At 39.2% G+C, this 25925-nt stretch overlaps 1 protein-coding gene across 3 annotated transcripts in view; it reads right to left on the bottom strand.

The window, feature by feature from the left end:
• Window positions 1-23633, bottom strand: part of SOX30 (SRY-box transcription factor 30) — a 33698-nt gene extending 10065 nt beyond the window's left edge. The window contains exons 1-4 of one of the 3 annotated variants that reach the window (XM_030834254.3): window positions 22613-23633; window positions 20382-20621; window positions 18986-19165; window positions 12360-12852 (exon numbers count right to left, since the gene is read on the bottom strand). In XM_030834254.3, the coding sequence (XP_030690114.1) occupies window positions 12360-12852; window positions 18986-19165; window positions 20382-20621; window positions 22613-23633 (1934 nt within the window). The remainder of the gene's footprint in view (window positions 1-12359; window positions 12853-18985; window positions 19166-20381; window positions 20622-22612) is intronic. The other 2 variants (XM_060296548.2, XM_030834255.3) reach the window with 2 other exon arrangements.
• Between the last annotated feature and the right edge of the window lie 2292 nt (window positions 23634-25925).

Raw genomic sequence — 25925 nt, forward strand, 5'->3', positions numbered from 1 at the left:
TTCTTTATTTCTTTGTCTGGCTTTGAGTTACTGTCTACTGCCTTTTCATTTTATTCTGAAATACTTCCTTTAGCATTCCTTTAGCATTCCTTGTAGGGTAGGTTTACTGGTGGTGGGTAGTTTTACTGGTGATGAACTTCCTCTACTTTTTTTTTTGTAGGGTAGGTTTACTGTAGGGTAGGTTTACTGGTGATGAACTTGTAGGGTAGGTTTACTGGTGATGAACTTCCTCTACTTTTTTTTTTTTTTTGGCCACACTGCGTGGCTTGTGGGATCTTAGTTTCCCAACCAGATATCATATCTGGAGCCCTGGCAGTGAAAGTGCCGAGTCCTAACCACTGGACTGCCAGGGAATTCCCTCTCCTTCATTTCTTTTCTTTCTTTCTTTCTTTTTTTTTAAATTTTTGGCTGTGTTGGGTCTTTGTTGCTGGACACAGGCTTTCTCTAGTTGTAGTGAGCGGGGGCTACTCTTCGTTGTGGTGCGTGGGCTTCTCACTGCAGTGGCTTCTCTTATTGCAGAGCACAGGCTCTAGGCACACAGGCTTCAGTAGTTGTGGTGCATGGGCTTAGTTGCTCCACAGCATGTGGGATCTTCCCAGACCAGTGATCGAACCCGTGTCCCCTGCATTGGCAGGCAGATTCTTATCCACTGCACCACCAGGGAAGCCCTCCTTCATTTCTGAAGGGTAATTTTGTTGGTTATAGAATTCTTGGTTGATGGTTTCTTTTCTTTCAGCACTATGCTATGCCACTGTCTTTTGACTTCCCTGGTTTCTGATGAGAAACTGGCTGTTGACCTTATTGAGAATCTCCTGTACAAGATTAGTCACTTCCCTCTTGCTGTTTTCAAGATTCTCTCCTTCTTTGGCTTTGACAGATGATTATAATGCATCTCTTTGAATTTACCCTACTTAGTGTTCATTGAGCGTCTTGGATTCCTATCTTTCTTTAAATTTTGGAAGTTTTGGGTCAAGCTATTTACAAGTCTTCTTCAGCCTTGATTTCCTATTTACATAGAGCCTAAAAAGCAGTCAGAGGTGAAAGCTTAGGGTTTTCTCCAGTGTTTGCTGAACATGTGTTTAGCTCTGGATATGTTTGTGCCCCTGTGTACTGATTCCTCAGTATACATGGGAGATTTTCAAAGACTCTATTCCCCATATATCTCCTTTCCCAGTCTCTTCTAGGCTTTTCAGTCTGTCTGCTGCTTGTCCTGTCTGTTGTCCCTTAACCCAGGCAGCTGTGGACAGTACATACCTTTAAATATTTTCCACAAACACTAGCTGTGAGGCCACTCCAACTCTAAGGGAATGCTTGGGAGAGTCAAACTAAGGTAAGCCCCTGAGCCAATTCCTCAGGAAGTCACCAGACAGGTCAAAAATGCACAACCATAATGCTTTAAGAACAAGGTCTGTACTGCCTCCTCTAATAGCAACAAGTCACACCAGGAACATGGGTCACCATCCCCTTGGCCATCACTGAAGTAGAAAATGTGAGATGGCTGTGGCAAAAATACCACAGTGCTCTCTTATCAGAATTTAGCAGCTTCTTTCTTCATTAAACACCCCTCCAGCTGATTCTGACAGGTTTTGCCAGCTTAATTATTGCTTCAGTGGAGAGAGAGATTCTTGGGGCTCCCTATTCTGTAAGTCTCAGTGACATTCTACCTCAGTGGTGTTTTGTACTTTTCAGAATATAAGTTTTGCACTTATTGTGTTAAACTGATTCCTAAGGTTTTAAATTCTATTTTATTGTAGATGGAATTGTTTTCTCAATTTCATTTTCTATTTATTCACTGCTACTGTACAGAAATGCAACTGTTTTATATATATTAGTCTTATATCCTGAAAACTTGCTGAATTCATTTGTTACTTATAATAGCTTTTTTTGTGGATTCCTCAGGATTTTCTATATATAAGACTGTGCAATATATAAATATAGTTTTATTTCTTCCTTTACAATCTAGATACCTTTTATTTACTTTTCATGTCTAATTGTCCTGGATTAAACCTCCAATAAAATGTTGAATAGAAGTGGTAAAAATGTACATCCGTGTCTTATTCTTGATCTTAAGTGGGTCTTGCTGATCTCCAGTCTTTGCCATTAAGTGTAATGTTAGTTAGGGTTTTTTTGTTAGATGCCCTTTAACTAGTTGAGGAAGTTTCTTTGTATTCCTAGTTTGCTGGAATACTTCATGTTCAACAAGAAGAAGTGCTCAGTTTTGTCAAATGCTTTTTTTCTGGGTTTATTGAGATGATTGTGTGGTTTTTGTCCCTTATCCTATACTACATTAATCGATTTTCAAATGTTAAACAACTCACATTCCTGGAATAAATCCAAGTTGGTTACAGTGTATAATCCTTTTGTTATGCTGCTGAATTCAGTTTGCTAGTATTTTGTTGAGGATTTTTGTCTCTGTATTCATTAGAGATATTGACCTGCAGTTTTTCCTTCTTATGTTGTCTTTCTCTGGTTTTGGTAGCAGAGCAATACTGGCCTCACGGAATGAGGCCCTCCCATTTTTCGGAACAGTCTGACTATGAAGTGTGTCTACTGTAGACAACATATAGTTAAGATCTTGATTTTTATCCAGTTATACAATATCTGCCTTTTGATTGTTTAATCATTAACAGTTAATGTGATTATTGAAACAGCTGGATTCATGTCTGCCATTTTATTTTTTGTTTTCTATGTGTCTTGTATTTTCCTTGTGGCCTTCTATTCCTTCTTTACTGCTTTCTTTTGCATGAAGTAAATATTTTCTAAATAACTTTTTAGTTCCTTTAACAACTTTTCCACTATTTTTTCGTTATTTTCTTAGTGGTTGCTCTAGGGCTAATCATATAATCTTACCTTACCTGAATCAACTTCAGATTTTTACTAACTTAATTCCAGTAAAATATAGAAATTTTTAAAAAATATGTATTTATTTTGGCTGCACTGGGTCTTAGTTGCAGCATACAGGATCTTCATTGCAGCATGCAAGATCTTTAGTTGTGGCATGCATGCGGGATCTAGTTCCCTGACCAGGGATTGAACCCAGACCCCCTGCGTTGGGAGCGTGGAGTCTTACCCACTGGACCACCAGGGAAGTCCCAAAATATAGAAATGTTGCTTGTATATAGCTCTACTCCTTCTTCCCCCTTTTTGTACTACTATTGTTATATAAATTATAGCTATATGTTATCAAACCAGCAATCTATTGGTATGATTATTAATTTATATAATTTTATGCCTATTAAATAAGCTGAGAAGAGAAAGGAGAGCAAGCATATACTTTGAAGTTTGTTATATTAACCTTTTTATTCACTACTGCTGGTTCTCTTCATTTGTTCCTGTGGATTCAAGTTACCATCTGCCATCATTTCCTTACTCTAAAACAACTTTGCCTCCACCTACTTCCTTATGCTTTTATTATCAAATATATTACATTTCTATATGTTATAGGTCCCCCAAAACAATTATTTGCATATTGTTTTATACAACTGCTTTTAAAACCAGTCAAAAGAAGATTTATACTGTCTTTTTTATACTATCTTTTATTTATTTTTTTATTTTTATTGGAGTATAGTTGCTTTACAATGTTGTATTAGTTTCTGCTGTACAGTAAAGTGAATTGGTTATACGTATACATTACATATATCCACTCTTTTTTAGATTTCCTATACTATCTTTTATAATTGCATTTTTACCTTTACTGGGCTCTTTGGCATTTTGTTTGTTTGTATTCCAACTACCATTAGTGATCACTTACTTTCAGCCTGAAGAACTCCCTTTAGTATTTCTCACAATGCAAGTGTGCTAGCAATCTCAGTTTTGGATTACCTGAGAATCTCTTTACTTTGGCTTCATTTTTGAAACATGGCTTCACTAAATGTGAGTTGACAGGTTTTTTTCAGTACTTTAAATATGTATTCTGGCCTCCATTGTTTCTCATGGGATGTCAGGTGTTCATTTTACTGGGGTTTCCTTGTACATGATGAGTGTCTGTCTGTCTGTCTGTCTCTCTCACTTTGATTTTCTCTTTGGCTTTGGATTTCAGTATTTTACTATGATGTGTCTCGCTGTGGATCTCTTGGCTTTTACACTACTCATAATTCATTAAATTTCTTAAATGTGTAATATTTTTCATCATATCTGGGAAGTTTTCAGCTATTAGGTCTTCAAGTACTTTTTTCTGCTTCTTTCTCTCTCCTCTCTCCTTCTGATACTCCTTTTATAGATACACTGGTACACTTAATGATTACTGTGTTCTGAGGCTCTGTTCATTTTTCTTCATTCTTTTTCCGCTCTATTCTTCAGATTGTATAATCACTACCAGTCTATTTTCAAGTTTTCTGATTCATTCTTGTGTTCGTTCAATTTTACTGTTGAGCCCCTCTAGTGAATTTTTCATTTTGGTTATTGTACTTTTCAACTCCAGAATTTCCATTTGGCTATTTTTATAATTTCTATGTCTTTATTGATATTATCTCTATGAAGAGACATCATCATCATAACTTCCTTTACTTCTTTAAGAATGGTTTCCTTTAATTGTTTGAATATATTTATAATGGCTTGGAAGCCTTTGTCAAATTTGAAATCTGGGCCCTACCACAGGTAGTTTCTTTTGTCTGTTTTTCTCCCCCATGTACAAATCGTGCTTTCCTGTTTCTGTGCATGTCATAATTTTTGGTTGAAGTCTGGACGTTTTAGGTAATATACTGTAGGAACTCTGGACAATGACTCTTTCACTTCTCCAGGGCTACTTTTTTTGGGTTTTTTTGCTTGTTTTTTGTTTACTGACTTGACTAGACTATTTTATTTTTTATTTTAAAAAATATTTATTTATTTATTTATTTATTTATTTATTTTGGCTATACCGGGTCTTGGTTGAGGCATGCAGACTTCTTAGTTGCAGCATGCAGACTCTTAGTTGTGGCATGCAAGCGGGATCTAGTTCCCAGACCAGGGGTCAAACCCAGGCCCCCTGCATTGGGAGCACAGGGTCTTACCCAATGGACCACCAGGGACAGACTATTTTAGTGAAGTCTATTTCCTCTGCAGTGTGAACCTTGAGTGTCACTCCTCAGAGGGCACAGACTTGGACATGAATACAGTCACCCTAGGATGATATTGGTTTTAGCAGGACTCTCTTTGACTATCTCTTTCCCTGATTTTTGTGTTAAGCTCTCTGACTCATTTGTTATCACATACAGCTGTTAAGATTCCACTAATTGCTGGTTGATTGCTCTGTTTTCGAAATGCCTTGGGGCAGAGATTGTTCCACAGTCTGATCCAATTAAATTCAGAAGGGGTAAATTTTGAGGAGTCTTTGAGGTTTGTTCTGACTGCAGGAGGGCTCTTCTTAGCTGTTTCTTTCCCTAGTTCTCTTTGGTGTACTAGCTGGCATACAGTAGCTGCTTGGTCTCAATTAAGAGGAGTCTCTTTTTATTTGCTTATCACCAAAATCTCATTGTTTTCAAGAGTGTCCTTAGGGTTGAACTTCCCCACACTGTTTCAGATAAAGTCAAATTCCTTTGGGGGAAAGCTTCTGAGCTCTCTGTTCTTATGGCAAAATCTCTGGTCTTCTTGGCTTGCCTCTGCCAGCATAGAACATCTCTTCTACAAGTGACCTGGGTCAAGCGTGTTCAGGGTTGCAGTATTCTCTGCCTGTCATCCTTAGAGTTGAGTGGCTATCCTGTTAGTAGGGGCTGAGCGAAGAAAAGGAACCCCCAACCTCTTGGTCACACTCACCATCAACTTAGTTTCTTTAACTCAAGAGCTGGAGAGGATGAGAAATGCTACCATTCTCTGTAAGATATTGTATCCCTTGATTAGGAGCTGAGGGGAGTGAGAGCTACCTTCTTGGCCATACCCACCCAGAGTTGGCATTCCATCCAGATGAACTGAGGGTGGGAGTGAGGGATGGTATTTGTCATGGCTCAAGGGTCATAGACTCTTGCTGTTCTCACCAAGTTTTAGGATGTTTTCTTGAATAAATGTTTCTTCATTTGCTGTATGCCCTTAGGACACTGCCCAGAGAATTTAAGCGGTTAGTTTTTTAAAATAGTTTTCACGAGTCATGCTTGTTTGCTTGGGAGCAGCTTCACAGAGCTCCTCATGCTGCCACCTCAGAAATGAAACTCCCTCTCACTTATCTTTTTAATCATACTATTTCTATTAATATCCTTGAGCTTTGTTTTGGATGCAGTTAATTACTTGAAAACAGTTTGATCATTTCAGATCTTACAAATTTTTAGATAAAATTTTTTAGATAAAAATTGATTAGAAATTTTTAGTCTAGGCCTAGCTGAAACAAGACTCTCTAAGTATTTAATACCCCATCAAGGTTTTCCAATCTGGTGAGAACAGGAACTATTTCCAGCCTGGTGTGATTGCTGGGAACTGTTGTTTCTGATTTTTCAGGTAGTTTTTCCATTAGCCTTGGGTAATTTTCCTCACAGGCATACACTGATCAGTATTCAGCTGAATACTCAAGATGGAACCTATGCAGAGATCCAGAGTTCTTGCACTGTGCAGCTTTCTTCTCTCCACTACTCTATCCTGAGAATTCTAACTGACTTGGTTTCACTGGTCTCTCAGCTCCATCTCCTCAACTCAGGGTGTCTGCAAGGATCTGCTTGTGCCACGGTTTCCAGGTCAGTAAGCTGGTTAGATTGCAAGGCTTACCTCATTTATTTTCTGTCTCTCAGGGATCTTCATATTCATTGCCTGGTAAATAGTGTCTTGAAAACCATATCTTCATATATTTTGTCTGTTTTTTATCATTTCAGATGAGGGTAGATACAGTTCCTTATATTGCATCTTGGCTGGTACAGAAGTCCTCTTTAAACATTTGAAATATTGATTTTTAGTCTCTCCCTGATTTTCAGTTATTTCAAATTCTTGGGGCGTTAATTCTCCTATTTGTACCATCTACTGACTCTTGTTCTTAATGAATACTTTCCTCGTGTTCCATAATTTTCTAAAGTTCACCTTTAATAACAATTTCCTCCCTTTGGAAATTCCAAGTGGCTTGAATGGTGGAAATGTTCCTCTAGAATAGTTGTCCCAGGTAAGTCATCCAAGAACTAATTTCTATGTTCATTTCTCAGTTTATTTTTTTTATTATTTTTTAATATTTATTTTATGGGGGGGCTGCATCGGGTCTTAGTTGTGGCACGTGGGATCTTTGTTGAGGCATGAGGGATCTTTCGTTGTGGTGCCCAGGCGTCTCTCTAGTTGTGGCATGTGGGTTTTTTCTCTTTTCTAGTTGTAGTGCACAGGCTCCAGGGCACGTGGGCTCTGTAGCTGTGGCACGCAGGTTTCAGAGCATGTGGGCTCTGTACTTTGTGGCACATGGGCTCTCTAGTTGAGGCATGTGAGCTCAGTAGTTGTGGCACGTGGGCTTAGTTGCCCCACAGCATGTGGGATCTTAGTTCCCTGACCAGGGATTGAACCCATGTCCCCTGCATTGTAAGGTGGATTCTTTACCACAGGACCTCCAGGGAAATCCCTAACTTCTCAGTTTATCAAGTGGATAGGTTGATTTCAGATTCTCAACCAGTGTGCAGTATAATCTAGGGTTTTGATTTCTAACAGAAGACTTTTTTCCATATATAGCCCTGAATAAAAACAAGTTTCCTTTGTGCTTTCTCTGGGTCAATGATAAAAATCTTCTATTACTTCATCAAGGTTGAGAGGCCTTTCTAGGGTCTTAGCTTTTTTTAAAAGTTATTTATTTATTTATTTAGGCTGCACTGGGTCTTCATTGCTGTGTGTGGGCTTTCTCTAGCTGCAGCAAGCGGGGGCTACTCTTCATTGCAGTGCATGGGCTTCTCATTGTGGTGGCTTCTCTTGTTATGGAGCATGGGCTCTAGGCACACAGGCTTCAGTAGATTTGGTGTGTGGGCTCAGTAGTTGTGGCTTGTGGGCTCTAGAACGCAGGCTCAGTAGTTATGGTGCACGGGCTTAGTTGCTCTGCAGCATGTGGGTTCTTCCCGGACCAGGGGTCAAACGCATGTCCCCTGCATTGCCAGGCGGATTCTTAACCACTGGGCCACCAGGGAAGTCCTCTAGGGTCTTAGCTTTATGAAGAGGTTTTAGTTTCAGCTCCTCACCTTGAGCAGAGTCATGACCTCATATCCTCTCCTTATGTAGGCATTAAAACCCAAGTTTATAAATGCTGAGACTATATGAACCTGCAAACTACCCCCAAGACCACTGTACTAGTTTTCAGCTCGTTTGTCATTTTGACGAAGGGGGATTTATTTTCCTTTCTTGTGATTTCAGCTAGGTATTAAATTGTTCATATATAAATTCAACAGTTATAGATAGTTACAGCAGAAGGTATTCCATATTAGCTAAATCTATCATGTTTTGGGACTATAAATTCTATCCTCCAATAAGGATTAGGCAAAATATTGTGTATGTATGTAGATGTGCATTATTACAGAAAATAGGTCCAAAACTTCAATTAAATTATTAAATACGTCTACAAACCAAACAAGGGTTAAGGATAATTGCTTTTAACTTTAGATCTGTTTGTCTAAAATTTTACAGTTAAGATGCTATATAATCCCACAAATTTAGAATTCTTTGGACTTACCTTCCCTAATAGATACATAGATATAGCTATGTCTGATTATATTTTTTTATACATTTCAAGCTAATAAATTCCCATTTATCATTCGTATCTTTTCTATATCCCTAACTGCAATACACTTTTTAAAAAATAATTAATTAATTTGTTTATATTTTTGGCTGCATTGGGTCTTTGTTGCTGCGCGTGGGCTTTCTCTAGTTGCGGCGAGCAGGGGCTACTCTTCATTGCAGTGTGCGGGCTTCTCATTGCAGTGGCTCCTCTTGTTGCGGAGCACAGGCTCTAGGGGCACAGGCTCCAGTAGTTGTGGCACGTGGGCTCAGTAGTTGTGGCTCGCGGGCTAAGAGCGCAGGCTCAGTAGTTGCGGCGCACTGGCTTAGTTGCTCCATGGCATGTGGGATTTTCCTGGACCAGGCCTCAAACCCGTGTCCCCTGCCTTAGCAGGCAGATTCTTAACCACTGTGCCACCAGGGAAGTCCCTGCAATACACTTTTTGAACACATTTATTTACTCAATGGCCAACAGAATGAAGATCCTAGATATCTCTTGTGCATATGAAAGTATAAATACTACAAGAAGGCGGAGGTATAGAAGAAAAGGTGGGGCTTCCCTGGTGGTGCAGTAGCTGAGTGTGCCTGCCAATGCAGGGGACACAGGTTCGAGCCCTGGTCAGGGAAGATCCCACATGCAACTAGCAACTAGGCCCATGAGCCACAACTACTGAGCCTGCACGTCTGGAGCTTGTGCTCCGCAACAGGAGAGGCTGTGACAGTGAGAGGCCCGCGCACTGCGATGAAGAGTGGCCCCTGCTCGCTGCAACTAGAGAAAGCCCTTGCACGGAAACGAAGACCCAACACAGCCAAAAATAAATAAATAAATAAATAAATAAATAAAAAGAAGAAAAGGTGGGGAGTGAAAAGAATAACTAAGAAATTAATATAGTACAGAAAGAGAGTGTCTCAATAAGCACAGTATGAAGATGGTTAATATTTGAAGGTAGGAGGATATTAGCCCTCACAGCTAGGGATCAGCATTTCTAAGTGTCCATCTGTTTCATAAAGTGACTCCTTGATTAAACTGCCTAACCTCCTTGATTTTTACTCTAGATACACAGGGCAAAATATCAAATATGTATATTTGGTATATATTTAATATATATATCAAAAGTCATTACAATTATGGTATTGAAATGGTTGAATAATTCACACGTAAATGGAATAGATTAGGGAGGAAATATTCTTTATAGAAGACTATTATTAGTTGGGAGAAGAGACAATAGAAAAATTGAGAGGAAATCAATTAATTTTGTTATTTAGCCAGGCTGGATTTTACTGAAATATACTATCTAAATAAGCATAAATAAGATCATCCATATCCTTGGGAAAATTATCATCACACACATACAGGTAGAAGTTAGGAGCAACTTAATATTTAAAGCTGACATACTTGTTTGAAATTCTTACATGAAATAAAATTCCGTATAAAACTACCAACTCACTTCATTTGGTTCCTTTAATAGCATTGTTTTTTTTTTTGGTTTTTTTTTTTGTTTTTTTGCGGTACGCAGGCCTCTCACTGTTGTGGCCTCTCCCGTTGCAGAGCACAGGCTCCAGACACGCAGGCTCAGCGGCCATGGCTCATGGGCCCAGCCGCTCCGCGGCATGTGGGATCCTCCCGGACCGGGGCACGAACCCGTGTCTCCTGCATCGGCAGGTGGACTCTCAACCACTGCGCCACCAGGGAAGCCCAATAGCATTATTATTAATTAGCAATAATGGTAGTAAAGATAAAGGTATAGTTTCTGTCTTCTAAGGACATACTTTTCAGAGTTTCTTTTCAAAATGTTCTTTAAACTATCAGATGATTTGTACATTAACAGCTAAATCCCATAAGTCTTGTCATGAGTAAGGAAGAGAAATTTCCTATGATTTTATCTATTTATTATATAAGGAAACATTTCCTGCCCAAAAGTCTACTTGACTACATGATTTTTCCATTCAAAAATACAGTATGTATTTTCCATGTGATTCTCTGCTAGCAACTAACAGCTACCAATCAAGAGAAGCCATTATATTGAGAAGCCTTTACTGATACAGTGAAAAAAACAAACATGGAATTCAAAATCGGATAGCAAATCTAAGTTTGGCTACTGGCTCTGCCATTTACTAGTTGTGTGACCTTAACAAAGCTATTTAACAGCTGATCAGTTTCTTTATCTGAAAAAGTAAAGGGATTACTATGCCTAAAACAAAGGATTGTTGTGAGAATTATAGATAAAAATGCCAAGTTCTCAAAATGCTAAAAAGAAAAAAACAATAACAACTAGAGTGAGATTGTGGTACACAACCTGTTCTAGATGCCTCTTTTTCTCCTTTAATGTGAGTAAATACTGTCTAAGTCTTTCCTTTATTACAAAATGAATTATGTAACAAAGATAAAATTTCCGCAGTTTTAGTTTGTGGACCTCGAGGTTCTAACTAAGGCTGATCTTCTCAAACCTACTCACTTATTAAATTCCAGCTATGTCCTAGCACTCTTCTTATAACTAAAAAAAAACACTGTAAAATTCTCTAAAATTCCTGCAACATCTCAGATCCTAGGAAATAGCAATGAGAAGAGATTATCAACTCCTGTCCTTAGGAGTCTCTTGAAGTTTGATTTCTTGAACTAAAAGACTTCTGAAAGCTATTAAAGAAGAGCCTATTGCGAAAAACAAAACAACAAATAGCAAAATCTCCCTTTCTCCTGATCTGATCCCCTAGTTCCACTTTCTTCCAGTTCTGGGCTAAGGACTTGAAAGCAAGCAATCCCATTATGAATTGAAGCAACATAATATATACCTCAAAAGTTCTTTGAGGCCTTGGTACCCAAGTGGGGAGTAGTTTTACTTTCTAAGTAAGTAACCATAAAAGATTGTGTTAAACACGTAACACTCCATTCTCAACAGAAACCATCTCTGTCTACACACTTAACAGCAACTGAAAAGTAGAGGTTAATGCCACTTTATTAGAATGCTTGCAAAGAAGTTAAATTCTATCACTCCAAAATGAAAAGTTACAAATTTGTTTTCCCTAGATACTTCCCTGTGAAAATAAATTCCTTTACTGGTAATTTACGTAAGAAACGTTTTGGTTTGTTAAAAAGGGCACTGAGAGGGTATATAACTTCAGACAAGTCATTTAACCTCTTAGATCAAGTGCTCTCTATATCCCTGCTACTCAAAGTGTGGTCCACAATCAGCAGAACTGACATCACTTGGGAGCTTGTTAGACATGCAGAATATTACGCTTACTATAACTCAGTATAGGAAACTACTATACCCCAGACCTGCTGACTCAAGAGTCTTCATTTTAACAAGATCACATGTGGTTTATATATATATATATGAAAGTTTCAGAACCACACCTCTATACAATCAGGGGGTTTGACTAAATGATCTTAAATTAAGGTCACGTATAACTGATTATTTTTTCAAGAGAAAAATCAGATCTGACAACACTGGCGCCTGTATTCTCATGCGGCAACAGTAGGCTGGAACTGAGTAGCAGCTGCCTCATAAGATGGGGCATGCACTCTCCTTGGCTTCCCCAGTCCTCATCTGGCCCCTCCATGTATTTATATTAACTGCTTGCCCCCTATTTAGCCACTAATCTAAATTATATAGATCCCAAGCAGTAATGAGGAAGTTCCTTTTTCAGTAAATAAGAGAGGCCTTCAGAGGTAAAAATTCATTAGCTATAAGTAGTTTTACGTGAAAGGAAATAAATTGTTCATTTACCTTGATGGGAAGTAGTGAGGTCCAGGTAGGAAGTAAGGGTGATGAAAAGCGAATCGCGGTGGCGTCCCAAATAATGTGGCTGCATGGCCAAGGGGAGGGGGCTGGCAGACATGTGAGTGTGGAATAGGAGGAGCTTGGGGGATTGGAGCACTTCTGGGACAAGTGGAGATGCTGGGATACTCCTCGGGAGGCTGGATGGTAGAGGCTGCAAATCTGGCGTGGGCAGTACTTGCACTAGTTGGAATCCTGCTGGTGCTCTCCAGAAAGACAGGAGTGGGTCTCTTCACAGAGTGACTGGCTCCAGAATGCAGCTGATGAGTGTCCGTTTCGGAGGGCCCAGCAAAGCACTGGGGTAGGAGTGGTGGACAGAGGGGCAAACTTGGAGCCTGGACAGCCACCTGGGCAGTACTGGAGATGCTTGGCTGGAAAACTGTGATGGGGCTTGGGCGCTGGACTGCAGGTGTGGGCAGCGGGATGGCAGGTGGAGCTTCATCTTTGGAAATAAAAATAGCATGGGTCAGGCATGAACTGAGTCACTCCATATTTTTCTTTTTTCAGCAGAACTTAATAAACTATACGACCAGAAGCCTTCACTAACCACCTTACCTAAGAACATCACCACTCTATTTTACCATCTTGAACAAACTGAAGCCGTCTTGTTCATTTATTTTACATTCTTGTCTCTCTTTCCCACCTAGATTCTAAGTGCCATAAGAGGAGAGACCTTTTCTGTTTTGCTCACTACTGTATCCCCAGGCCTCAAAATTCTGCCTGGCACAGAATAGGCCCTTAAAAAATATTTTTTGGATTAATAAATAAATGAATAAAATGATTGAGTGATTGAGTGAAAGACAAATACACACAAATGCTGGCACATATATAAAAATGTTTCTAAAAGAAATAGTATGAAACTACTGATAGTGGTTACTTTTAAAAGGTGGTCATCTGGAATAGGGGACAGGGCCGTGGGACGCCAGACTTTCATTTTATACCTATTGGTACTATTTGAACTTTCTATTCTCTAAATATATCAATTTTATTTTACATATTAATAGAGGTTTCATCCTAGTGGTATGGGTCATTTTTCTTTTATTTTATATACTTCTCTATATTAAACTAAATTATAATTGACATTTAATTTTTTAATTGGAAAAAACTAAAGAAACAATCAGTAAAATTATTTTGCTTTATTGCATTCAATATGAATACATAAGGAAATTCCCAAGTGAGACTAAGACTTGCCATAGGTCAGCAATTTGTGACAGATAAGAAAGGAATATTATCGCAGCAGGGCATGCTGGATATAGCAGAATTTTTAGAGGCAAGTGAAATAATCATGTATTTGATCTTTTTGATCCTGAAGAAGAGAGGACTGCTGACCGAGTTGCTGAGTTATCCAAATGACACACTTAGCCTAAATTTAACTCAAGTTTTCCACAGAAATACAGAGAGAAGCCAAAGCAATAGATTCATGATCTAGTTTATTTCCATGCAGTTAGGTCTCTATTAATATAGAAGATGCAGTCCAAGAACAGACCCTGTGGTTAGAAATGTTTCTGTCAGAGGCCAAAAGGATTGTGAATCTTCTCTCAGCCTTGGCCAGGTAACACCTTCCTCTCCTTCCTTCTCTCCAGATAAGTCAAATAACTACCCCTCCTCCCCCTTAAACCTGGAGGTAGGGAATTAAGGGGTATATGTGTTTCAAGTTGGCCTCTGACCCAGTGAAGTAGAGGCAACACAGGAGCAGGGTGTAGATGAAGCGGTACTGATGCTCAGTTAATGGGGTTACATGGACTAGCCCTCCAATCTGTGAGGCACAGGCCTTAGGCCTTTCCTGATTAATCAAACATAATTTCCCTCTTCAGGTTCCCTCAGAACCTATAAATCTATCAAACATCACAAAATAGTGTAAATTTGCAGGTCTGCCACCCTTACCACAATCACAAAACTGGGAGCTCAAGAGCAGGAACAGTTTAATTCATGTTTGTATCCCCATTACCTGGCACAGAACTTGGTTAATAATAGTTAAGAAAGGTATGACTAGATGAAAGAAAAAACAAACTAACAAATAAACCTATAGCTGACAGAACCTCTACCACTCATCTGGTATAAGGAAAATCTCCTCCTCTATGCAACTATGAAGCCAGGCTGACCTGTAAAATCTCTCAGTTTTATTCACTGAATTATCACTGCACTCAAGACATCTGCTCCTAAAATCTACTCTGATGCAGATTTCTTTTCCCTGTACAGTACAAGAGGCTCTTAGTCCTCAGAAAAGAAGTATGGTCATTTTAGGCAAAGGAAACACAAATTATAGGAGCCATAGAGAACAATGATATTATTTCAGTTATTGAAGAAGGAAGGGACTCATCCTTTAGCTGATACAAATGTTCTTTTCTACCAAAGATATTTTTATAAAATAAGGGGTACCAGTGAGGCATGAGGTGATAAAATCATGCATCTATTTAACTAAACAAATATTCACTTAGCAACTAACATGTGTCAAGCACCATTTTGGCCTGAGGTAAAAAATCAGATAAATCAGGTGCATAGAGAGTTATATGGTAGTATAATGAAGATGTCCTAAATGTCAAAATTCATGTTGCTAAACAAGAGGTTAAAGTCTGCAACACCTAGTCATCACTGATTTACTGTCAGTGAATAGGGAAGACCTGTGGAACGGGCAGAGATCTAATGTATCACACTGTAGATAAAGTATGGAAAAGACCAGCCAGTCACCTGGTTTCTCTCCTTCTAGTATACAGCTAGGTTACATTTCTCAGCCTCCCTTGCAGTTAGGAGTGGTCCTGTGGCTCAGGCTAACCAATGGAATGTAAGAAGAAGTGATATGCACCACTTCTGAAACTGGCCCATAAAAAACTCTCATGCATGATCCTCCATGCTCTTTTCCCTTCCGCAGGTCATGCACACTTGGATGCTACGTATCAAAGATGGAAGAGCCATAGGTTAGAAGAAAACTGTGTCCATGAATCCCTTGGAAGAAAGCCAGAAATACTTATTTTGCACTTTACATGCGTAAAAAAGTAAACCATGATTCTGTTTAAACCGTTATGTTTAGATGAGTGTTGAAGCAGCTAGCATTATCTAATTGTTACATGAGGTACAGAGCAGAATTTTAGATCTATAGTACAATATGAGAAGAAAAGAAAAAATTTAAAGTTATTAATAACTTTCAACAATTCTGGCAAATCTCTCCCACCCACTCCTAAAGAGGAAGACTCTACTGCCTGTGTTGAATGGATGAAGGATGCAACCAGGCTTTTGTTGTGTGACTGGGATAAACAGGAAGGAGTAGAGAATGGCATAAACTGAGGACAGACCAAATTTCTCTACAAGAAAAAGTTGTATAGAGGTAGAAAGAAGAACAGGAGGACGAGCATATGGCTGAGGAGAGAGAAACAGAGGCAGAGAGAGGAGGAGAGGACAGAGAGAAATAGAGTAAGAGCAGAGACATAGAGACAGAGATGGGAAATGGAGACTTGGGAAGAACAGTTAGACAACTGCTAAGAAAGATGGGACTTTGGGGACAGAAATGGTAATGAGGAACCTAAGAAGACTTACTATAGTTTGAACCATAAGATTCCATCTTCCTTGCCTCATAAGAAAACCTACAATAATGAGCTACATCACTTTTCAAGGAATTTTCAAGCCATATCTTTGTTTCTTATGGATATAAAACTTTGCTAGGGGACTTCCCTGGTGGCGCAGTGGTTGAGAGTCCACCTGCCGATGCAGGGGACATGGGTTCGTGCTCCGGTGCGGGAAGATCCCACATGCCGCGGTGCGGCTGGGCCCGTGAGCCATGACCGCTGAGCCTGCGCGTCCGGAGCCTGTGCTCCGCAACAGGAGAGGCCACAACAGTGAGAGGCCCGCGTACCGCAAAAAAAAAAAAAAAAAAACTTTGCTAGAACTGATCTTAAGTCAGGGACAAGACCAGATTTTTTTGCATTATAATAACAGTATCAGAACATTGGAGGGTTTTTTTGGTTCTGTTTCTGTTAAATAAGAACAGATGGGTAAACCAAAATCACATCACATGTTTACTACCAAAAAATTAAAATAGTAGTAAACATTTTTAAAGTAAAAATTTAGAGAAAATGTATGAATTCAGAAGAATGAAAGATGTCAACTGAGTTTGGATGTAATAAGGAAAACCCATTTCAGGTTTGAGAAATAAAATGTAGAAAATGAAATAATCTCACCAGAAAATTCCTAAATATATAAAACTGACATTTAAAAGCCAGGCTAAAATAAATATAGCTTCTACCAAACTTCCAGAATCCTTTAAAATAAATTTGACCACTTAATGTAAAATGAAAATGCTGGCATAACTGGCATCAAAGACATATGATAAAAGAAAGTATCTAAAAAGTATTCTGGACTATCTGGCTGTAAGTACTTTCAGAAACTAGAAACAGGAGACAAGCTCACAAGATCAAAATATCACAAGATCTTAGGTAGCATTCACTGAAGAACTTTAGAGAAACTCAAAGTTAGAGCTGAGAAAATATTAGATGAAGTAAATACAAATGGTCTCTCTGCCAAAAATGCTATGCCAGAGCATTTTCCAAGTTATTGGAAGTAGTGAACTTGTTATTGGAAGTAGTGAACTTGAGAACTATAGTTTGGTAAGTCTATTTTCTACACTTAAAAAGCTGATGAAATCTATACAATGTATTAGTGTATAAAGGTTGCTAGGAAAAAAGAGCAAATTTTTTCTGATAAGAGATAAATTATACCTCACTCCTCACTAACTTCATATCTTTCTTCCATGGGAATAAACAAAACAAGTTTGAAAAACACAATTACCATGACTTTAGGTTTAGAATATAATATAAAATTAATTGAAAGAAACAAAAAAGGGGGTGGTGTAAAAATTTGTATCTGTAGGTAATAAGCGATTAAAAGTAGATTCTCTTAGGGATTTGTGCTATAATTTGTTCTTATTTAACAATTTTATAAATGATTTAGAATATAAAATATATAGTGAAATTTCCAAATTTGCAACTGATAACAACTCCTCCAAGTAATATAATGCCACACTGATGAGTACAAACTAAAAGAACATATTTCAAAAGTTGTATGATTGGGCAGCAGAGTAGCCAATAAATCTCATCATAATTATTATATAGCTATTAAATATATATATATATCATAATTATTATACATATAACTTTATATATCTGGGAAAATAATTCCCAAATTTTATACTTAAAAGATAATGATTTTTTTAATCATTTGAGATCCAATTAAATCTTTACTGACACTACATATTACTAGAAATAAGAGAAATTTAAAAAGAAAAAAGCAAACAAAAGCTCATTTTCCTTAGATTTGATTACTTTGCATATGGCTCTGAAATGCTTCCTATAATTCTGCTTCTCATACTTAAATAAAACATCATGGATGCGAGAGCTCTACCACTTTCTATCTCCCCAAATCTTTGCTCAGAATTGCATAAAATTAATATATTGTATAAAACTGTCAGCTGTCTCAAGTAAGAACACTGATAAATATATTTCTGGGGAGAGAAAACATACAGCATTTAACTGTGGATAGAATGACATGGAAGAGGGGTCTTAGAAAAAGGGGTAAAAAGAAGAAACAGATGATAAAAGTGTAAATCATAAATAACAGATAAAACAAGGTAAGTTTTTAAAAAAAGCACAATTAAGCCTAGATTGAAATACAGGATTAAAAGAGATACTACCAAATAGCAAAGGGTGAAAGTGCCTGCCTGTTCTGGGAGAGGACAGGGTGATAGGATCAGCTTTCTTTGCCTTGAGCCTAGATACCCTGAAAGTGGCTTTGTTGGTATCCATTGCTACAATGATACACAGGAAAAAAACTGAAAATGTCTAAGATCCTAATAAGTTAATTTTCAAGATATCTAAACCTCTCATCACATAGATATGAGGAGGCAGAAACTGGAAAGAACAGTAGTTTCAGGACAAGTGATAGCAAGTAGTGAACGTACAAAGCTCTGCCTAAGAGATGACTAAAATAGGCTCTGGAAGAACAAACTAATGATGGATAGACCTATAACAAGTTCTTAAGATACTAGATTCTCAATTTTGGGTTCTTAAAAGCAAAAGACAGGAATGTTGTGAAGAACTGATAACAGAGGAGAAATTTAGGGAAAGACAATGTAATGAACGAAATATCTGGTAGAAGATAACTTCCATTGCTTTTCTAGGGCAGCAAAAAAAAAATGGTCTTAAGAGATCAGTCACTACTACTATATTCCAGGACAGGATGCCTCATACCCCATCAGCAAGGCATTCTTTTATGCTAATAGTAAAAACATATTCCTATTTCCTATTGAATTACCTCAGTCATTTCCTGCATTATCTGCATAATCTATGGACTCATCCTGATTTGCTTAAAAGGTCTGACACAGAATATTTGCTACTCTAGCAAACCAAGGGTTTTGATGTCTACTGAAATCTTTCTTTCCCTGATTTAATGTTTTCACTCTATTTTTGATTTTTTCTTAACATTGTTGTCCTAAACTCTTAAGCTAACAGAAACAAAATTTCAAGTTAAGAGGTAAAATGATCACATAGCCATTAAAAAATTTGTAATCTACAATAAAATCAACTCACCAACTGAATGAGTGATGGGGTTCTGTAGGCTGGGAATTACCACAGAGTAGGTAGGTGAGCAATAAGGATAAACTGTTGTTGAATTTGTAGAGATGATATTCTGTGTGGTACCAGAAAGTACATTGGAAACGCTTAGAGGGAAGCGTTTTCGCTTCCCTGGACGAGGCTGATAAATCCAACCTAGAGAAGATAAACTATTTTTAATTTGAACATATAGATCCTATTCAGCCTTTAAATAGTTCTTTGCACATTAGAAGTCCAAAACACTTCTAAGTCTTCATTGTCTAAAGTATCTTTTCCAGCTCTATGATACCATTTCTGTGCATTTTAGCATATATATCCATATGGCTCCTAAGTAGTGGCCAATGTTGTAACCCATAATACAAAGGAAGAGGAAGGGCAAATGTCTTTTATCCAAAGACACATAATGAATTTATAGTAAAATCAACATTAAAGGCACTGAGTTTGAATCCCAAAGCTTTTCCTCTACCCATAAAACAATGCCCCAGTAAGATACTATTTGTCTCCTCCTGTTTCCTCACTTTCTATAAGACACAATTATCTATATCTTACGATGAAGTGGTTACTAATGACCAGTCACTATTTTTATGCCTTCTTCAGAAAGAGTCACTCTCTTAGACTTGGCAGTCTCCAAGTCCACAAACCACCCAATTTCCTTCCAAACTCAGAAAAGTGGAGTTAGGGCAGTTGTAGCCACTGCATAACCAAGAGAATCACTGGTTCCCTGTAACCACTGCTCTGACGATTCCCCCCTAGAACCTTTCTCCTACTACTTTAGAAAAATAGTTATTCTTTTCCCACCATGCACAATATGTTGGCCATACACTGTGCTTTTACCAAGCTTAATATCAATTTCCTCACTGCTGGGGAGAGAATCAGAATTTATTTCAAACTACATCATGATGAGGATAAATTTATCAGTCAGAAGGCAGCACTATATTCTGATAATCATATAATATTAAAATGGAGCATGGTGTTAATGCCTGTAGCATGCCCTGCATATTTTCTCTGTTGCTCTGATCTGAACTTCATTTTCTAGCATATTTGAAAAATTATAGCCTAGAACTCTGGAGCTTTACCTTCATTACGTTTATATTTATATATTTAATCAAAACGACAGTAAAACTGTTTGTCCCCAGGTGTGCATTAGTTGGCAAATATGAGACCAGATATCCCTCTACTTTGTGCTGTTTAAGGAAACTTATGCCCAGTATCAATTAAATCATTACTGTAATATTAGCCAGTATTTTCTCTATTGTACATATCAGATTAGAAAAAAATTACATTTTTGTATTTCAGTCTCAAACTAACCTATTCTTTACCTAAATAAATTTAAAGAAATTAGAAAGAGGCTTTGTTCATTTCATTTGATTACCAGGAAATTCCTCTCTGTGCTTTTCTTTAATCTTTTGTGCTTCATCATAATAGGGTTTCTTTTGTTCTTCACTAAGTTTGTTCCACTCTAACCCGAGCTGGACACTGATTTCTGCATTGTTGGCTGCTGGGTTAGCTTTGGCTAGTGCTGGCCGGTGGATCCTTGCCCAAACCATAAATGCATTCATGGGTCGCTTCACATGACCATTTCTGTCCTTACTGAAGGGAGTGTCTGGTATTCCTACATGACAAAAATTAAGAGACTAAATTAATGTGCCACACACACACACAATTTTAAAGTGAAGTGCACTTCCACCTATATTTACTTTTTAAATATCTGGAGAAAATATACACTTCAATATAGCCAAGGAACTGCCAGTGTTCCAGAATTCCTCATAACCCCTGAACTCTGCATTCTAAACTGTGGCTTAGAAAGACTCTTCTCTTCCTCAAAAAGAATAATATTGTTGAAGATACTGTGGAAGTAATAACGTTGAAAACACAGTAAACTGCTGGCTTACTACTTCTTTGAGCTATATTAATATCTCTAACAATAATTAACATTTAGTTTATTTCCCATTAAAATATTCTAGTACTGGGGGACAGGAATTAGGACTTATTAATGACTATAATCCCAGCGCTAGGTGGGTGTACCCTAAATGTTTAAAGGAATTCATTTACATGCCACTGGAGTGCCCATTCAAGCAAAAATACTTATAATATTAATATACTATATTATTTATATTTTGTCATGAAGGTGAAGCACCTGCCAAGGTGGGTCACTAACACTAGTTCCATGTCCCAGGAGAAAAAATAAGAGGAAAATAAGAAAGGTGACTTTTTGAAAATCACAGAGACAGCTGAAATTACAATAAAGGAAGTTGTTTAAATTCACATCTCTTACATAATTCATCAAAAACCACTGCCTATACACTTCATATACTGTTTCTCTTTATTTTAGGGTTACTTGATATATAAAATTTTAAAATGCACAAAGGATGAAATAAGTATTATAAAGAAAGCTTCCCCTTTCTCTCCTTTAGAAAATGAAAACAAAGTTTAAAAATTACTGATGATAAAAAGCAAGAGTATGGGGTACAGATGAACTTATTTGCAAAGCAGAAATAGAGACACAGATGTAGAGAGAACAAACATACGGGTACCACGGTGGGGAAGGGGAGGGTGGGATGAATTGGGAGATTGGGATTGACATATACACACTACTATGTGTAAAATAGATAACTGATGAGAATCTACTGTATAGCACAGGGAACTCTACTCAATGCTCTGTGGTGACCTAAATAGGAAGGAAATCCAAAAAAGGGGATATATGTACACATATAGCTGATTCACTTTGTTGTACAGCAGAAACTAACACAACATTGTAAAGCAACTATACTCTAATAAAATTTTAGAAAAAAAAAAAGCAAGAGGGTGGGGTGGGGAGGAAGAATCAGTAAAGAAAATAAGAAAACAATGAAGAAAGAAGTCAATGAAGATATGAACTGAAGATTAATATGACTTTCCATTGACATTTACTGCCATAGTATTCTGTCTGAATTACATCTTAAAATAAGAATTTTCTAGCTATATATTTGGAAATAACGGATAGAAATAAAATATCTACTTGTAATTGTTACTACTGTAACTGTGGTCATTTCTTTGAAAACAACTTATTCTACAGTGTTTTCATTTTCTATATTTCTGTAAGTCCTTAGCTTTTAGAATACCATTACAATTAATTATGTACTGTTCTCGCCTAGAAAATGTTTACTCCTCATTTTTAAAGAAGATAAATCACCTCTATATCCAGTATAAACTTTCCTGTTTATTTTTTCATTAAACACTATTTTTTCTTGTTTCTTGATACATGTAAAAATACTGAGCTACTATAATACAATATTTTAAAATGTTGATTATCTGTAGCATATAAACTGAGGGCTTTGTGTTATCTAGCAAGAATATTTCTATTTTTGTGTATAAACATTAGTCACATCTAAATCTCATCCTCCACTGGGCCTTAAAAAAAATAATTATTTTTAATGTTTGGGAATCCTGAACGTGTTAGCGTATTTTACTGCTATATGTACAAGTCAGAAGTGATCTTTGCAGACTTTGCCCTGAACCCATGATTTTATTTTTCTAGTTTATGCTTCTCAACAGCTGACATGTCAGCTACGGGGCAACAGCCGAAGTTTAAAAAACCAAATTGTTTCCCCTGCCGTCTAATACCTGCATCTGAGGGAAGCACGGTGAGTGGGACATCTTTGGTTTCAATTTTTACAGAAGGCTCCAGTAAGGACTGCATTTTAATAGGCACTGGTGTCAAGGGGACCTTGGTCAATCCTATCAGCTCTGAAGGTGGAGGTCCCTGAAACTGGATCCGGGCTCCAGGGGGCACGGTAGGAAGAGTCAAAGGGATCCTGAGGTCTTGCTGGTGCGGCCCAAAGGCAATGGACGGCTGGGTCAGGATGACATCCTTGCTGCCATGGACCAGGCCACTGGACGCGGGCTCTGTGCCGAGCCTGGAGTCCTCGCGGAGTCTCTCAGGCTCCTCCGTTTTGATGACTCCTTCGCTGATAGCCGCCAGGCTTTTGCCTTCCCCTCCTTTCGCCGCCGTGTAGCTCATGACCTCCTCCTCTTCCTCCATCTTGCCCTTCTCGTCCCCTCGGGGGCTGTCGATGGCCGGCCCGGAGCCTCCTGCCTTCGCCGCCTTGGAGGCCTTAGGGCCCGCCTTGACGGCCCTCCGAGGTCCCACTGACGGATCCAAGCTGGGGTCCAGCTCCTGCTTCTCTGCCTTAACGTGCACCGGCAGGGGCTGCCCCAGGTGCAACTGAGGCCTGCAGGGGGAGCCCTCGGGCGGCGGCGGCGGCGGCGGCGGCGGCAGCAGTAGCAGCTCGGGCCTCAGCTGCAGCAGCCGCGCCTGCGCGGGAGAGGCGGCTGCGCCTTCCTCCCGGGCCTGAAGCAGTGGTGGCCCAGGCGGCAGCAGTAACACCTGCTCCGGGTTCACCTGCAGTACCCGCCGTGCCGCGGGCTGTACGCCCGACGCCGGAGCCTCCCCGCACGACGAGGCTAACGTCACAATGGCGGCCGCGCACGGGGCGAGCGGCGACGCAGAGGGCTCCGCGGCCGCTGCCCGAAAGAAGGCGCCCTCGACAGCCACCGGGGGCGGAGCGGGGCGCAGCGGGCGCGGCGGGGTCGCCCGCGGCAGTTGGCGCGGCTGAGGCGGCGGCTCCGGCCTGGCTCTCTCCATGGGGGGAGGGGGACGCCCCGGCCTACTCCCGGCCCGGATTGTAAGCTCAGCCGTTTGTTGGCGACCTTCTCCCCTCCCCCTTTCAGTTAAGACCCTTCCACGGCCTTTGCTACCCAGAACCCTACGCGGTTCAAAAAGCAGCCCTTGGTCTTGGCCTCGCCCAACCACAAGTGTCTTGGTACCCCCCCACCCGCGGTCCGCCAATCACAGGCACGTTCTCCGGCTCCTCCCGCCCTCCACGCACCCCTGGTACCGAGCCCTCGAATCGCCCGCTACGGCCGGGCCGCGGCACGTGCTGCCCATTTTCCCCCTGTGACTCTCCCTCTCTTCCGGTGTTCTCTTCAGTCCGTTGTCCTTAGTTACCTCTCCCCAGTCCGGAGCGCCCGACAGTGGCGTTGCCCAGGAAACAGAGCGGTTCCACGCCACTGACCTCCAGGAGATAAAGCCGTGTGAGTTCTGCACAAGAGCTGGACATACCTGCCTTGTACATGCGGTTTGCAATTCCAGAATACCTTGTGGGCCCTGACTCTCACCGGGGTCTTTGGATTTGTGCCAAGGGAAAAGAAGGCAAATTTTGCAACTTCTCAATAATCCCCTTAGCTGATCTTGATGGGAAGAGTGTTCGACTTGGCCATTACTGTGCTAGTTAAACTTTATATTTATTACCACTCCTGTGGGCCCTGCTTGCAAAATACATCCCAAATTCATCCACCTCTTTCGGTTTCTCCCAGCATTACTCTGTTCTGCTCTTACATCTGGATACTGCTATAGCAGTATCTTTTTTTCACCTTTCACCTGGATCTTTCACCTGGATACTGCTATAGCTCTGTAAATAGTCTCCCTGCTTTTCGCTTTTGTCTCACTATGCTCTAGCTGCCAAGAATCTTTGAAAAATACAAATCTAGTCCTCCCACACCCTCTCTCCAAAAACAAATCTTCTCAGGCCACTCAGTAAAGGTTTAAAGTCTTGGCAAGGTCCGTAAGGCCCCAAATGGCTTGGGCTGTAGTTCTCCTATTTACCACTCTAGCCCCAGCTTTAGCTACACTGCCTCTCCTCATTCTTTCTCCTACTTCAAAGATGTTTGAATATGACTTCACTTGTATTTCTCCCTTGTGTCTCCTTAACACCTCCTGCTCCTATTCCGAATTGCACCTCAACTAGTACTTCCTCAAAGTCGTGTTCTCTGACTCTGAAAATCAGGTCAAATCTCCTTTATGGACTCGTACCTCTATCACCTCTTTTAAAGTTCTTACCACAATTTGTAACTATATATTTCTTTATGGCATTATTCTGCTGCCTCCTCCACTTTACTTATACTCCTTGAGGGCCGACTGTGTTTTGTAAATCTCCAATGCCAATCATAGAGCCTGGCGTATAGTAGACATTCAGTAAATACCTGTTGAATGAATAAAGACTGTCGTAGTCTGATAATAAAATAGTAATAATCACTACCTATATTAAGGGCTTACTTTTATGCTAGGCATTGCTTCAAGTCCTTCGCGTGCTTATGCCTCTCCTTTTACTAGTACTGTATTGTGTTTGTTTCCATTAAATATCACCAAGAGACAGAAGAAATATTGTATTAACATTTGTTACATTTCTAAGTGATGTCCTGATTAAAAGCTATAAATTTATCTTGAAGCAGATAATTTTTTGCCACCAGAACAAGTTAGCTCTCAAAGAAGACCTGACCCAACTCTCTTTCTAATGCCCTGTTGTCAAATGTGGCAAATAGGAGTTCTTACAACTGGCAGGTAGTCAAGGGCAGTGGTTCTCAAATTTTTATCTCAGGAACCCCTTATATCCACAAAAATGATTGAAGATTCCAAAGAGCTTTTATTTATGTGGTTTTATCTGTCAATATTTGCCATATTATAAATAAAAACTGAGGACTAGTTATAGTTATCAATTCATTTTAATTCATTCATTAATGAATAGTTATCAATTCATTTTAAGTATCTATAATAAACCCATTACATATTAACATAACACATTATCATGATAAAACTATGTTTTCCCCAAAATTAGAAGAGTGGAATTGTGAATCTACTGTCTTAGTGGAAAAAAAAAGTTGGATTCTCACGGCTGCTTCTGCATTCAGTTTGTTGTAATTCATGCCATATAGGCTCTAGAAAGCTTCACTGTGCACTCATGAGAGTATGAAGTAAAAAAGGCAAATATTGTCTTAGAATTATTATGAAAGTACTGTTAACCTAGCAGACACTCTGAGTAAGTCCCTGAACCACACTTTGAGAACCACTGACAAAACAAAGGCTAGTGAAAGAGGCAAA

Source organism: Globicephala melas, chromosome 3, assembly GCF_963455315.2.
Source record: "Globicephala melas chromosome 3, mGloMel1.2, whole genome shotgun sequence".
NCBI classification, from domain to species: Eukaryota; Metazoa; Chordata; class Mammalia; order Artiodactyla; family Delphinidae; genus Globicephala; species Globicephala melas.